This window comes from Cavia porcellus, unplaced genomic scaffold (genome assembly GCF_034190915.1).
Source record: "Cavia porcellus strain 051 isolate PalLab524CR breed Dunkin Hartley unplaced genomic scaffold, mCavPor4.1 scaffold_32, whole genome shotgun sequence".
NCBI classification, from domain to species: Eukaryota; Metazoa; Chordata; class Mammalia; order Rodentia; family Caviidae; genus Cavia; species Cavia porcellus.
In genome coordinates, this window is record NW_026947515.1 from 23,324,904 (window position 1) to 23,337,062 (window position 12,159).

General features: G+C 56.4%; 1 protein-coding gene across 1 annotated transcript in view; it reads right to left on the reverse strand.

Moving 5' to 3' along the window:
* Positions 1-11,278, reverse strand: part of Myo15b (myosin XVB) — a 33,188-nt gene extending 21,910 nt beyond the window's left edge. Inside the window, exons 1-15 of the mRNA XM_063242077.1 lie at positions 8,911-11,278; positions 8,345-8,408; positions 8,008-8,117; positions 7,796-7,864; positions 7,394-7,511; positions 7,062-7,165; positions 6,887-6,950; positions 6,670-6,783; positions 6,383-6,544; positions 5,878-5,991; positions 5,728-5,786; positions 5,523-5,655; positions 4,077-4,172; positions 3,588-3,719; positions 1,143-1,268 (exon numbers count right to left, since the gene is read on the reverse strand). Of these exons, the coding sequence (XP_063098147.1) occupies positions 1,143-1,268; positions 3,588-3,719; positions 4,077-4,172; positions 5,523-5,655; positions 5,728-5,786; positions 5,878-5,991; positions 6,383-6,544; positions 6,670-6,783; positions 6,887-6,950; positions 7,062-7,165; positions 7,394-7,511; positions 7,796-7,864; positions 8,008-8,117; positions 8,345-8,408; positions 8,911-10,853 (3,408 nt within the window). The 5' untranslated portion in view covers positions 10,854-11,278. The remainder of the gene's footprint in view (positions 1-1,142; positions 1,269-3,587; positions 3,720-4,076; positions 4,173-5,522; positions 5,656-5,727; positions 5,787-5,877; positions 5,992-6,382; positions 6,545-6,669; positions 6,784-6,886; positions 6,951-7,061; positions 7,166-7,393; positions 7,512-7,795; positions 7,865-8,007; positions 8,118-8,344; positions 8,409-8,910) is intronic.
* Between the last annotated feature and the right edge of the window lie 881 nt (positions 11,279-12,159).

Here is a 12,159-nt window from a genome sequence, read left to right on the forward strand (position 1 = left end):
TTCACAAGACTGGTGCTCCGTGGCGGCCGCAGTGCTGGGGACTGAAGCTGGGGCCTTCACTAAGCCCCGCTTTTTACTTTTTGAGACAGGGTCAGATCACTCCAGCTGAAGCTGTGTGTGGTGATGCCTGCAATTCCAGCACCAGAGAGGCTGAGGTGGGAGGATCATAAGTTTGAAGCCAGCTTGGGGTATATAATAAGTTCAAGGCTGGCCTGCACTTAACAGTGAGAGTCTGCCTCAACAAAACAAAACAAAACAACAACAATGACAAGACAAAACTCAGTGTGAACTCTAACTTCCTATCCTCTTGCCTCAGTCCCCAGATGCTACGATTACAGGTCTGTGCCACCGTGCATGGTTACGATGATTTTTATCAAATCCATTCCTCCCCTCCCCACCTTGGCATCGTCTTACTTTTGTGGAATAACTATACAAGAATAGACCAGGCTGTTCCCACTCAACCATGTCTGTTTGTCTGTCTCGCTCTCTTAGTGCTGGGGACGGAACCCACAGCCTCACACCCACCGACCCACAGCCCCGGCTCTAGTTTCCTTCACTCCAAGTCCCTGTATTTCTTGTTTGGGTAACTTCTTTCTTGGTTTTCCTCCTGCAATCAGAGCATGCCACCTCTTCCATCAGTCACACTGTCCCTCCTGGGGGACCCAGTACCCTCCCTCAGTGGCTGTCCTCCTGGGCAAGCAAAAAGCCTTCCCTGGTGACACAGAATTTAAGGGCTGGCCCATCAGTGAGCATGTGCTGGGCCTCTCGGTCTTACAGACAGTGCCACAGGCTAGGTTTCTGAGCCCACTTCACAGGTGAGGAAAGAGACCCAGGAGGCCGAGTAAACAGCTGGAGTCCTCAGACCCAGCTCTCACTAAGGCATTTCCCAGCCTTGTGCTCTGCTCTACACCTGGAAGGCCCCGAGACTTCGGCTCGCCCACCGCACAACTCCCACCCAGAATCACTAATTCACACTTGGGACTGGGAGGGGCCTGTGGTCTAGGGGAACACACAGCTACGCCTCCGAAAGGGCTCCCCGTCATCCCCTCCTCCCCCCTCCTGGTGACTCAGTTTGGGAGGGGACGCCGAGCTCTTACACTGACTCACTGATTCACCTGGAGTCCATCCCTGAGGCCGGGTACCTGGTAGGTGACAGTCCCAGCATAGTGTCGCACAGTGAAGACAGGCAGGGGTAGCTGGGGCTTGGCGTAGCTTGGGTGGTCACTGTGGTGATAGTGACACTTCTGGAGAAACGTGTGGTCCGTGGCCTGGTAAGGGGAAGAGTCAAGCCTCCCTCAGGCTTTGCAGTGCTGCCCCCGCCTGGACTGCACACCCTCCTGACCCCATGTGGCACGGCCTGAGCAGAGGGCTGTGGGGTCCCCTTCCCTCAAGTTCTCTCTCAGGCAGGAAGCTCGCTCTGTATTTGAGCCCCTATAAAGGGTTTGTTCTCTTTTTCTCAATGACTTCACTTTGAGCAATTGAATACTACCTGAGAAAGCCATGGTGGTCTCAGGCCCCAGAACCATCTCAGTCAACACTAAAATTTGGTGGCTGTGGAAGGCACATGACTGAGCCATTTAAAGAAAATGGCGACGGGGGCTTTAAGACAGAGGGATCTGTCACACCTAGGAGTATGATCCCACAATTCCAAGACTCTGCACTTTCATTCTTTTTGTTTTGTGGTGCTGGGCACGGAACTGTCTCACACACGGTGGGCAAGTGCTTTACCATGGAGGACATCTCCAGGTCACAGGTCACGTTCAAAATGTCACCTCAGTAGAGGTCACCTCACAGGGCTAATGAGCAACAAGGCCCAGCCAGCAAAGGTGGTGTGTGTGTGTGGGGGAGCACGCCTAATGCCATGCAAGTGACAACAGTGGCTTGGGGGATAACTCTAGAGCCAGCACTACCTCCCATGCACATGGTGCTGCATTTCAATCCACACTTAAGGACAGTGCCAAGCCCAGGAAAAATCTGCTAGGTTTTTCCAAAAATAGCCCTGGTCCTCAAGGACACCTTCGACAGGCTTTAATAAAACTTTTTGGAATGTGAACTAGGAACAACAATTATTTACAAGTTGATGTACTGCTATATCTAATCAGGAATTTCAAATAGGTGTTAATAAAAACTCAGGGCTTTCGTACTGAGCTACATCCCCAGCTCACTGGATTTTGAGCTTTTTATTTTGAGAGAGGGTCTTGCTAAGTCCCTAAATTTTCCAGGCTGGGGTTGAACTTGTGATCCTTTGGCTTCAGTCCCCACAGAGAGCCGGGATTACAGTTGTGTGACACTGTACCTGGTGTTGTCTCTCTCTGTGAAAACAATCTCACTATTTAGCCTAGGGTGGCCTCAAACTTGAAATTCTCTTGCCTCAGCCTCCTGAATACTGGAATTAGAGGTATATACCTCCATTCCTGGGCATTTCTTTTCTTTTCTTTCTTTTTTTTTTTTTTGGTACCGGGGATTGATGACTTCACATACTCATCAGGCAGGTGTGCTTATGCTGCTGAGCTAAATCCTGGCTCATTCCTGGGCATTTAAAAAACTTAACATTTCTTGGGGCTAGGGGTTTAGCTCAGTGGCATAAACACCTGCCTTGCAAGCAGGCGGTTGTGAGTTCGATCCCCAGTACCGATAAAAAAAAAAATTAACATTTCTTTTTTTTTCTTCAGGCATGGTTTTTATTTTTATTTAGAGAGAGAAAAAAAAAAGAAAGGACAAAAAAAACAATGCAGTAAAAGGGTACAAATAATACAGTATTTCTAGGAAAAAAAATAAATACAGTACGAAATCACCAGTTAACAGGCTACACATTATCTTCCCAGAAACAGTTGTCCATATCACTAAATTAAAGCATATAAAGTGAACATTCATACAGTGGAATTGGAGACAGTTCCGTTCAATGATCCAACAAAAGCTCAGTTATATGGTTTTCCGTCCTAAACATTTCTTTCTTGCTATACTGCGGGCTTCAAGACAGGAGACTGGGTCTATGATAGTCTTTTATCCCTAGTATGGTCCTCTACCTTCCTTTTTTAGGGAACCCTAAACATGTGCTGGGGTAGAGCTGGAAGCCTCGTACAAGGTCCCCAGCCCACACAGAACTTAGTCCAGTGCAGAGGAAAGAGTAAATGAATAAATCTGCTCTACAATCACACTGGCTGTGTTAAAATGTAAAGAACAAGGCTAAAGCATAAGGGGGAATATTTGGGTAGAGAGGGCAGAAGGTAGGTAAAAACTATTCATGGAACGCATGCACATGTCCACGAAATTAGTGCCCTACAGTTGGAGCCTGAGTGACACCTGGCCACCATCAGAGAGGATCCACAGAAGTCCTTTGTGAGCCCTGCCCAGGAATTGCTCACTGGGCACTTCTGACCCCTTCTGTGGCAAGAACTTGATCCCCAGAGGCTTAGGATCTTGCTTGAGCTTCCCCAGAGATGAGGTAAGAGCCAGGGCCTCCCCTTGGGTGTCCTTCCCAGGCTGTGCCCAGGTGGGGTCTTCCACACTCAGCCTCACCATCACCCAGGCTGCTCTGCTGGCCCCCACTTCTTATCCCTAACACTGGGGTCACATGCCACCCTCACCTGAGACAGCCATGTCTGGGCATTCAGGATACTCAGGAGGCTGTGGGGCTGGTCCACCAGGAGGTCCAGGCAAGACTCCCACGGAGGCTGAGGGATGGGCACCCAGGGCAGCAGCTCCCGCCGACACTCCTCCTGGAACAGCCCATGTCTGGCCTTTTCTCTCCTTTTCCCTTTGACACTGGAGACTGAATCACTGAACTCCATCCCCAGCCCTTTTTTATTTTTATTTTTTTACTTTGACACAGGGTCTCAAACTAAGTTGCCCAGGTTGGGTTTGAACTTGCAATTCTCCTGCCTCAGCCTCCCAGAGTGCTGGGATTTAGGCATTTACAGTTCGTATTCTAGAGGGACTCACTGAATTGGAACACAGTGTGAGCTCCTGCTTTACAGATTAGTAAACCAAGGCCCAGAACTGAGTCTCCCCAAAGAAGAGGAGCTGTGGGGTTAAGCTCTTGTGGCACCACTCTCTCTACGGAGGTGGCTCCCTACCTCCTCCTGGGCCTGCAGTGTCTGGCTGGAGAAGAGCCGCAGGCGCTCGCTGGCCAGGTTGTTGCACAGCTGTTCTAGACTGTTCACCCGCAGCGCCTGGGGCAGTGGGCAGGAGGTGGGTACAGGGTAGGTGGCCTTGTCCTTGGAGGCCATCACTTTCCTGAGAGAGCATGACTGTGCTGTGTGTGCAATTGTGTGTGTGTTTGGGGTGTGCAGCCACACGCAGGAGGCACCTAGCTGGCCTATAGCCATGTGCTGAGGCCACAGAGGAAGATACACAGACCCTTGGAAAAGGCCCAGAAAGGCTTCCTGGAGGCCACATCCAGGGCTCTGCTTATGAGGACGTGCGATTCTGACAGTCAGCAGGCAAAGGAATTGACAAAGGACATACCAGAGCCTGCGGCAGCGGCTGAGGCCAGCACATGAAGGCTCACAGTACACTGGAGCAGGGAACAGAGCTGTGTGCAGCCAGCAGAAGGCTGGCCATGCACGGCCCTGCTCTGCGCCAGGACCTTCGGGCTTGACCCTTGCTGCTGCAGCATCAGCCCTGGGCACCCCTCCTCTCTGAGCCCTGGAGAGAAGGATGGGGCAGCCCCTGGGGAGCCAATGAAGGGCTCGGGCCACGTGTGCAGCCTCACTTCCCCCGTGCCCACTTCCTCTGCTCACTGCACACACGGCACAGTCACTCCCTCCCAGGAAAGTGATGGCCTCCAGAGACACACACCAAGGACCAAGGCCACCGAGGACACAGATGGGGGCAGTGAACACTGCGCATTCAGGGCTGAAGGGGGCCACCCCTTGGCCCAAAGAGAGGAACCCTTTGATAAGGGATGCAGGGGCTGTGGGAACTCAGGGAGGGTTGGGAACTCCCCTCTTCCCTCTCCTTTGGCGAGTGGGAGGTGAGGCTGTGTGTGGCCCATCCTGGGGCCTCCGTGGGTCTCTCAAGGCCAAGTGAAACAGAACTCTCCAGAGCAAGTGTTGGGGCAGGGCAGAAAGGCTGCACCTATGGGGCAGACAGCTCTCAGGGACCTTCCTCCTCCCTGATCCTTACTTCCAGACGGCAATGCTGGCCTCAGCCAGGTTAAGGACACGCAGAGGGGAAGCAAGCAGAGGCCCTGCTTGGAAATGCGCACAGGCATGTGGCAGGACATCCTCAGTCATGCACTGGCTTGCTCAGGAGGTGAGTGAAGCAAGAGCCCCGTGGTTACCTGCCAGCATCACCTGAGTCCTCAGAGGAGGGGCCTGTTCCCTTACCTCCCCATCCCCAGACCCCCACCCTCCATCCTGGTGCTGCTGCCCCCTCAGCTGCCCGGTAGTTATAGAAGAAAGAGCCAGGAAAAGGGACACGGCCTGACAGGCAGGCAGCTCAGGAGGAGCTGGTGCCCTCCAGAAACGCATCACAATGAAGTGGGCTCCCCCATCCTGGGTCCCTCCCTGAGGACAGACCTCAAAGCCATAGGCATCCACCACAGTGATGGTGCCCTTGCTGCCTCCCTCTCCAGGTAGTGCCAGTCGTGTGTTGATCCTCCTGAGGAGCCAGCTGAAGAGCCTCGAGTACAGGGCCTTGGCCAGAGCATCCCTGCAGGCACTGGGAGTCAGCCTCGCAGAGCAGGGCACTGGCCTGGCCCCACTCTCCCATCCCCAGGGCCACCTGGCATCAGTGGCACTTTCCACGGGCAGGGGTCTTGAGACCCGGCCATAGGGTGTCTCCTGGAGGCCAGAGGAGATGCCTGTCAGACCTGGGCAGGTGCGCCCCCTGGTGGCCAGATTGTTCCCACCTCCCCAGGACCCTTGGGCTCACCACGACCCTCCGGGTGACAGCCCCTTCTAGGTGCTCTGGTGGCACCCGCAGCAGCCAGGCTGATGTGTGGATCTCGGCCCAGCTGGACACTGTAGCCACCTCCTGGGACTCCTGCTGCATGGAGCAAGAGACAGGGAGTCAGCTGCCCTGGGACCCAAACGGACCACAACAGCATATGGGAGATCTGGGTCATCATGAGACAGCCTTTGGCTCTGAGGGCCTTGATGTGAGTCCTGACTTTCTCTCCTTACTAGCCAGGCAGCAGTGTGAGTCCATTTCCCTTCCTGAGCCCCCAATGCCTTACTGCTAAAGGGGAAAGAGTAACATGGATTATCAAGAACTAAGTTAGAAAACATACATAATAGCTGCTCAGTTAATGCCAGGTGCTCTTCTTCTGGGTGGAAGAGGTATTGGGAAGATACAGAAGCACCAAGGCTACCTTCTCGTGGGAACAATGGGGATCTGTCTGCTTTCTGGGGTGGCCCAGCCCGTAGGGAAAGCCCACCTCTGAAGAAGAGAAGCAGATGTTGCCCAGCTGCAGAACACTGGCCAGCAAGGCCCAGACTGTGGTCAACTCTTCGGGACTCAAGCCCAGAACCTGCAGGGCGCTCAGTAGCCTTGCGAAGTCCTGGGCGTCGTCCTTACCCTGGAGCCTGCAAGCCCGGCCCTGCAGGGCACAGTAGGGCCGAGGGGTAGGGCCTGGTCCTCCCTCAGCACCCTCCATCTGGCTCCTCTCAGGGCCGCCGATGGAGACACTCCCGTCTGGACAGCTCCCTCTGTGCACTACCCCACCTGGTTGAGGTAGTAGTAGGCTTCTGGTCCCTGAAGTGAGAGCTGCTTCCTCTCCATGGCGTCCAATCCCGCCAGCAGCTCATAAAACACATGGAAGCTCCGTTCAGCCTGGGCCTTGGGGAGCACGGCTGGATTAGAGGAGCAGTGCCTGCTGTCCCAGTCCCCTTCTTTCCCACTCTGAGGGCTGTGATGGGGTAGACAGGAAGGTGACCCTTACCTGAAACACCACTCTGGAAGTCTCGAGCAGATAATGTGACACAGAGGCTCCCATGATGAGCCCACTGTGGACACAGGGGCAGATCTGGGTTCCTGGGGCATACAGCAAGGGGCCTCTCCCAGAAAGGGTACTGCATTCCCAGTACCACCATGCCCAACAGGACCCCATCACTCACTGCTGCAGATAGAGGCAAAAGACCTGGCCAAAACGGCTGGCATTGGCATTGAGGATGGTCTTGGCATGGCCAAAGCTACTGAGTACTGGCAGCAGATCACTCAGCTGTGTGAGGGGAGGGTTAATCAGGAATCCCTGGGACAATGGTACCCACTGTCCACTGAGGGCTGGGGGCCCTCACCCCCGCCCCCAGGGCAGGCCAGGCTTGTGCCTAATGCTACAGCCAGAAGTCAGAGGCTTCAACCCACTACCCTCCTGGCCTAAAGGAAGAATGGCCTACCTCTGGAAAGTGGCCAGCTGCCCCCTGGGAAACAGCCTCCACCCTAGCCTCACCTGGCACCTTCTTTCCCCAGTCTGTCCCTGCTCCAGGCTGCTTAGGAACTGCAGGATCTTCTTGCTAGCTTCTGTCTTCCCTGAACCACTGCGTCCCCTGCAGGAGGGAAGAGCTAAGGCTGTGTGAAGGCCTCGGGAAGGTTTCCAGGGAGGGCACAAGGCACTGTCCTGCTGAGCCTGGGAACTGAGGCTGTGCCACCTAGAAGAGACACCTACCCCAGGGGAGATCCCTAGAGGTGTGGAAGGAGAAAGTCAACACATGGAGACCAAACAGAAATGCCACTCAAGGGTGATGTGTGACGACCGCAAGCATGGCCCTGATAAAGTCCAGAGCTGCCGCCCACAGTGCAGGCCTTCAGTCCGTTGGGCCCAGCCAGGCAGGACAGTAGGACTCACCCCAGGAGGATGCAGGGGTGCTGGCCTGGGCTCTGAGACAGGCTGTGGGCTGCTGCCACGATGGCAAAGATGTGTCTGGAGGAGGAGAAAGACAGGTATCTGGGGAGTGTCCCAGGTATAGGTCGGATGTACCTATAGGCCTGGGACTCAGTCACTGGATGTGCTGGGGCCTGGCCACCTAGAGGTAAGCACAGGGTCAGAGGGGCAAAATCACCTACGGGGTGGTGTTGGGGGTCTTCCCTGGGTGGTAGCTGGCCAACACCTCAGGTGAGAAGAGAGGCAGGGGCTGGTAGGGGTTCAATGCAAGCAGGAGGGCCCCCCCAAAAGTCTGGGAAAGAAAGCAGATACTGCCATCAGAGCACGGAGGGAGCAGAGGAATGCAAAAGGGGCAGCTTCCGTCCTTCCCTCCCCCCAGCCCTGACTGGGCTCTGTAGGACCCCAGGCAGAGGGCTCATCACACAGCCCAGGGACTGACAGGCCTCAGGTGTGCTGGGGAGACTCTGTCCCCGGGGGGAGGGAATCCCAGCCCACTATTCCTCCCTGGAGCCCCCATACGTAGATGCGGCCGAGCTGAAACCTCTTCTTGAGGCACAACAGCACGGAGCTGTCACACACCAGCCTGTGGGGACAGGAAGGGTGCGGGTGCACAGTGCATGAAGGCAGTCCTGGGCTAGCTCTGCCCCTGGATGCAGGGCCCCTGAGGAGAGGCACCCATGTCACAGGGCTCATGCCTATAATCCTAGGGCTCTGGGAGGCAGGCAAGTTTGCACTCAGCCTGAGCAACCAGTGACTTAGCAAGACCCTGTCTCAAAAATACAAAATATAAAGGCTGTTAATGTAGCTTAGCCCTGACTTTATCTCCAGTATCTACCTGTACTTCCTCCCCCTCCAGGGGAGTTTTTGGTAACCTTGGAACTCCAAAGCAGCACCAGGCCCGCATCCAGGGAACGTTTTGCCAGGTAGAAAAGATGTCCCCTGAGAGATACCTGACTTTCCACTCCTCACCTGCCCGTTCAGCCAAAAGAGCTTTTGTGGGGCAGAAATCTTTCAAGGATCACAGAGCATCTATACATTTATAAAGATGAGGGTGGGGGAGCACGTGAAGAATCGCGCCCGCTCACCGCAGCTGGGTCAGGTCCTCAGTGTCTTCTAGATCCTCTCCGAGGCTCCTGTCCTCTGCACCCACACCCGGGAAGGACTGCGATACCAGGTCAGGCCCAAGGCTGCGCTCCAACTCCTTCTCCAGCGCTGCCTCGGCCTCGTCCTCCGGCTCCCACTTCCCGCGGGGAGGCCCGCAGGAGCTCCTCTCGCGCTGCAGGCGGGTCTCCAGGGCGAGTCGGGGTAGCAGCACGTCGGAGGCCGGCCCAGGGTCCTCGGAGAGCCCCGAACCCAGTGCCCAGTGCCTGTGGGTCGCGGCCTCCGAGATCTCCGGCTCTGCTTCGGTGCTGAAGCCTTTCTCTAGCAGAGCTTCGTCGGGTGGAGTCGAGGAGACCAAAGAGGCGCGGCAGGACCCGAGGATGCCCTGCCCACTCATCCTGCGGCCCTCAGTGTCTCCTCCAACCCCTGCACGAGGCCACACGCAGCCCTCCGCGCTGGGGGCGTCCGAGGACGCTTCTTCTGAGCTCCGGATGCTCGACGCCCTCCCTGCCCTGTGGATCCTGGGAAACACCACCGCGAACTTGGGATCGCGAGTCGGGTCTTCGAGGTCACCAGATTCGTCCGGGCCGGGGCTGCTCCGGGACTGCGAAGGGCTCAAGTCGCCGCCAGAGGGCGCCCTAGGCGGTGCCCCGAACCCGGCTAAACCTGCCAGGCGCAAAACCAGCCGGCGCCCCAGCCGGAACCCGCGGCCCCGCCCCTCGCCCTCCCTCCCGCGGCCCCGCCCCTCGCCCTCCCTCCCGCCGCCCCGCCCCTCGCCCTCCCTCCCGCCGCCCCGCCCCTCGCCCTCCCTCCCGCCGCCCCGCCCCTCGCCCTCCCTCCCGCCGCCCCGCCCCTCGCCCGCAGGCGGCCGCAGCCGCCGCCTCAGCCACCGCAGGAGCCCCAGGGCTTGCACTGCTCGGAGGAACCGCGCCTTGAGGCCCGCGCCCCTGGGATCCACTGCCCGGGGAGAGGAGCCTGCTGCGGGCTCCGCGCGGGCCCTGCGGAGCACCGCGAGGTCCCCCGGCACTGCTCCCGCTCCGGCCCCCGCCTGGCCCTCAGCCGCCGCCTGCGCCTTCCCCACCTCCTTTCCGACGGGGCGGCGCTGTGCCTCAGCAGTCGAGGCTCCCGCCTTTTCAGCCGCAGCTCTTGGCTGCGACCCCGAGTCGTCTAGGGCGGGGGAGTCCGCGTCGTTCCCGCTCGGCGCCGCCTCGCGGGAGCAGGGAACCGGGCTGGCGCTGCGCTCGGCGGCGTCCAGGCCCCGGTGCGCCCCCGAGCCCGACTCCTCGCTCGGCCCCTCGGCCCCAGGTCCCGACGCCCCGGGGCGGGCTTTGTCGTTGCTCTGGCGCTCACCAGGCTCCAGGGCCGGCTCTGGCCCGATCGCGGTCCCTTCCGAGCCCGTGTCCACTGGCTCCGACGCCTCGCGGGCTTCGCTGTCCGGGCACGAGCTGCCCCCGTCCGCGCCGGAGGAGTCCCCGCTGCGACCCCTCGGAGCCGGCGCTCTGCGGCCCTGTCCTCTCTTGCGGTGGCAGCGCTGACTCGTCCGTCCTTTCCCCCCGTGGAGGCTCTGCGCCCCTTCCGCCTTCTCCGACCCCGACACCTCGTCCCCGGGGCGCGCCCCAAGTCTGTTCCCGGGCGCGCAGCCCTGCGTGGGCGGGGGTCCCTGACACCACGTGCTATCTCGCCTCTTCTGGGCGTGTGGTGGCGACCCACCTCCAGACCTGCAGCTTCGGGTACCCTTGGCGATGGGCTTGTTGCTGCCACCAGTAGTCCGTTTGTCCTCCTCGCTGTCAGGCTTCGTGACCAATGTCTCTTGGCGGGCTTTTTGCGGGCCGGGCCCGGGGTCCCCGGACTCGGATTCCTGTTCGGCTGAGCTCGGCTTCTGTGGTCTCGCCCGGCGTCGGGGCGCTTTGCCCTTGCTTCCACCCATGACTGACCCAATGAACGCGGCCCCCTGATGCTTCTGTGCTCGTCCCTTCCGGGGGAGCTGACTGCCCTCGGCTCGGGCTGCGCACTCCGGCTCCGCTCTGGCAGGGCTGCGGACTCAACTGACGCTGGGCTCCCTCCGTCAGGCGCGAGCATCAATAATGCAGGAGGCGGCGGGTCCTGACCTCCTTGGCCAACAATGGAACAAAGGCGACCTGGGAAAGAAGAGACGCTGCAGCTGCGGACAAAGGCCGTGGACAGGGCAACCGTGCTGGACCTGGTGCCAGGCTGAAGAACCTCACGGGGTGAGGGTGGGGCTTAGTGAACCTGTTGGGTGCAACGCTTCCACCCCTGGGGGCTCCCTGAGTATTTCTTGGTTGTTTTTCCATTGTAAAATGGTTTTACTTTAAGTGCACACATGTGGATGTAAATTTTGAATTGCTGTCAAACAGATCCATATACTTTCATAGTCCTAAAATATAAACATCTCGAAAGTGCCCGTTTTAAAGACATTTTTTATTTGTTTATGTTTTGTTTTTTTGATACCAGGCCAAGCGGGCTACCACAGAGCCATACCGCCAGCCCTACTGCTTGTTTTTGAACTGTAATACAGTGAACACCCAACACCCGTAAGATACCGTCCCATTCCTGACCAGCTGTTCAGTTTCCCACAGAAGTTACAAATTTCTGCAATTCTTTTTAGAGCTATCCATTCTAAGAAAAGTGAATCTTGTTTATTTTCCCCCTTAGTGTATTTTGTATTGTAAGTTCATCTTAAATTATAAGCTTAAGTTCATCTTAAGTTATAATTGAAATATAATTTCATCCATATTCAAGTAAAATTAGTTCCTAAAAGTAACTAATTGGACCACAGTGTATGTGCGTTCACAGTTTTGATATTTCCAAAATTTCCTCCAAGGGGGTTGTGCTAATTTATGCTTATACCAGTAAGATAAAAGACCACTGGTTCCTTCATAGTAGTAATGCCAAATATTATCCACTTACACATGACAAATAAAACCTTAATACCTTAAACTCATTTTTCTGTGAAAACACACACCTTTCCTCCTGTTAGAGCTACTGTGATTCCTTTTTTGTGACCTGTCTTTTCTTATCCTTTGTCATTTTGGCCATGGGAGGATTCTTGCTTGCTTGCTTGCTTGCTTGCTGTCTCTTCTTTCATATTTGGGATTTGCACTGAGCTACATTCCTAGCCTTCACATTAAGCTAAATATCTAGCCATTAATGTTTTTTTATATTTTGAGACAGTCTGAATAGGCTTGAACTTGCAATCCTCCTGCCTCATTCTC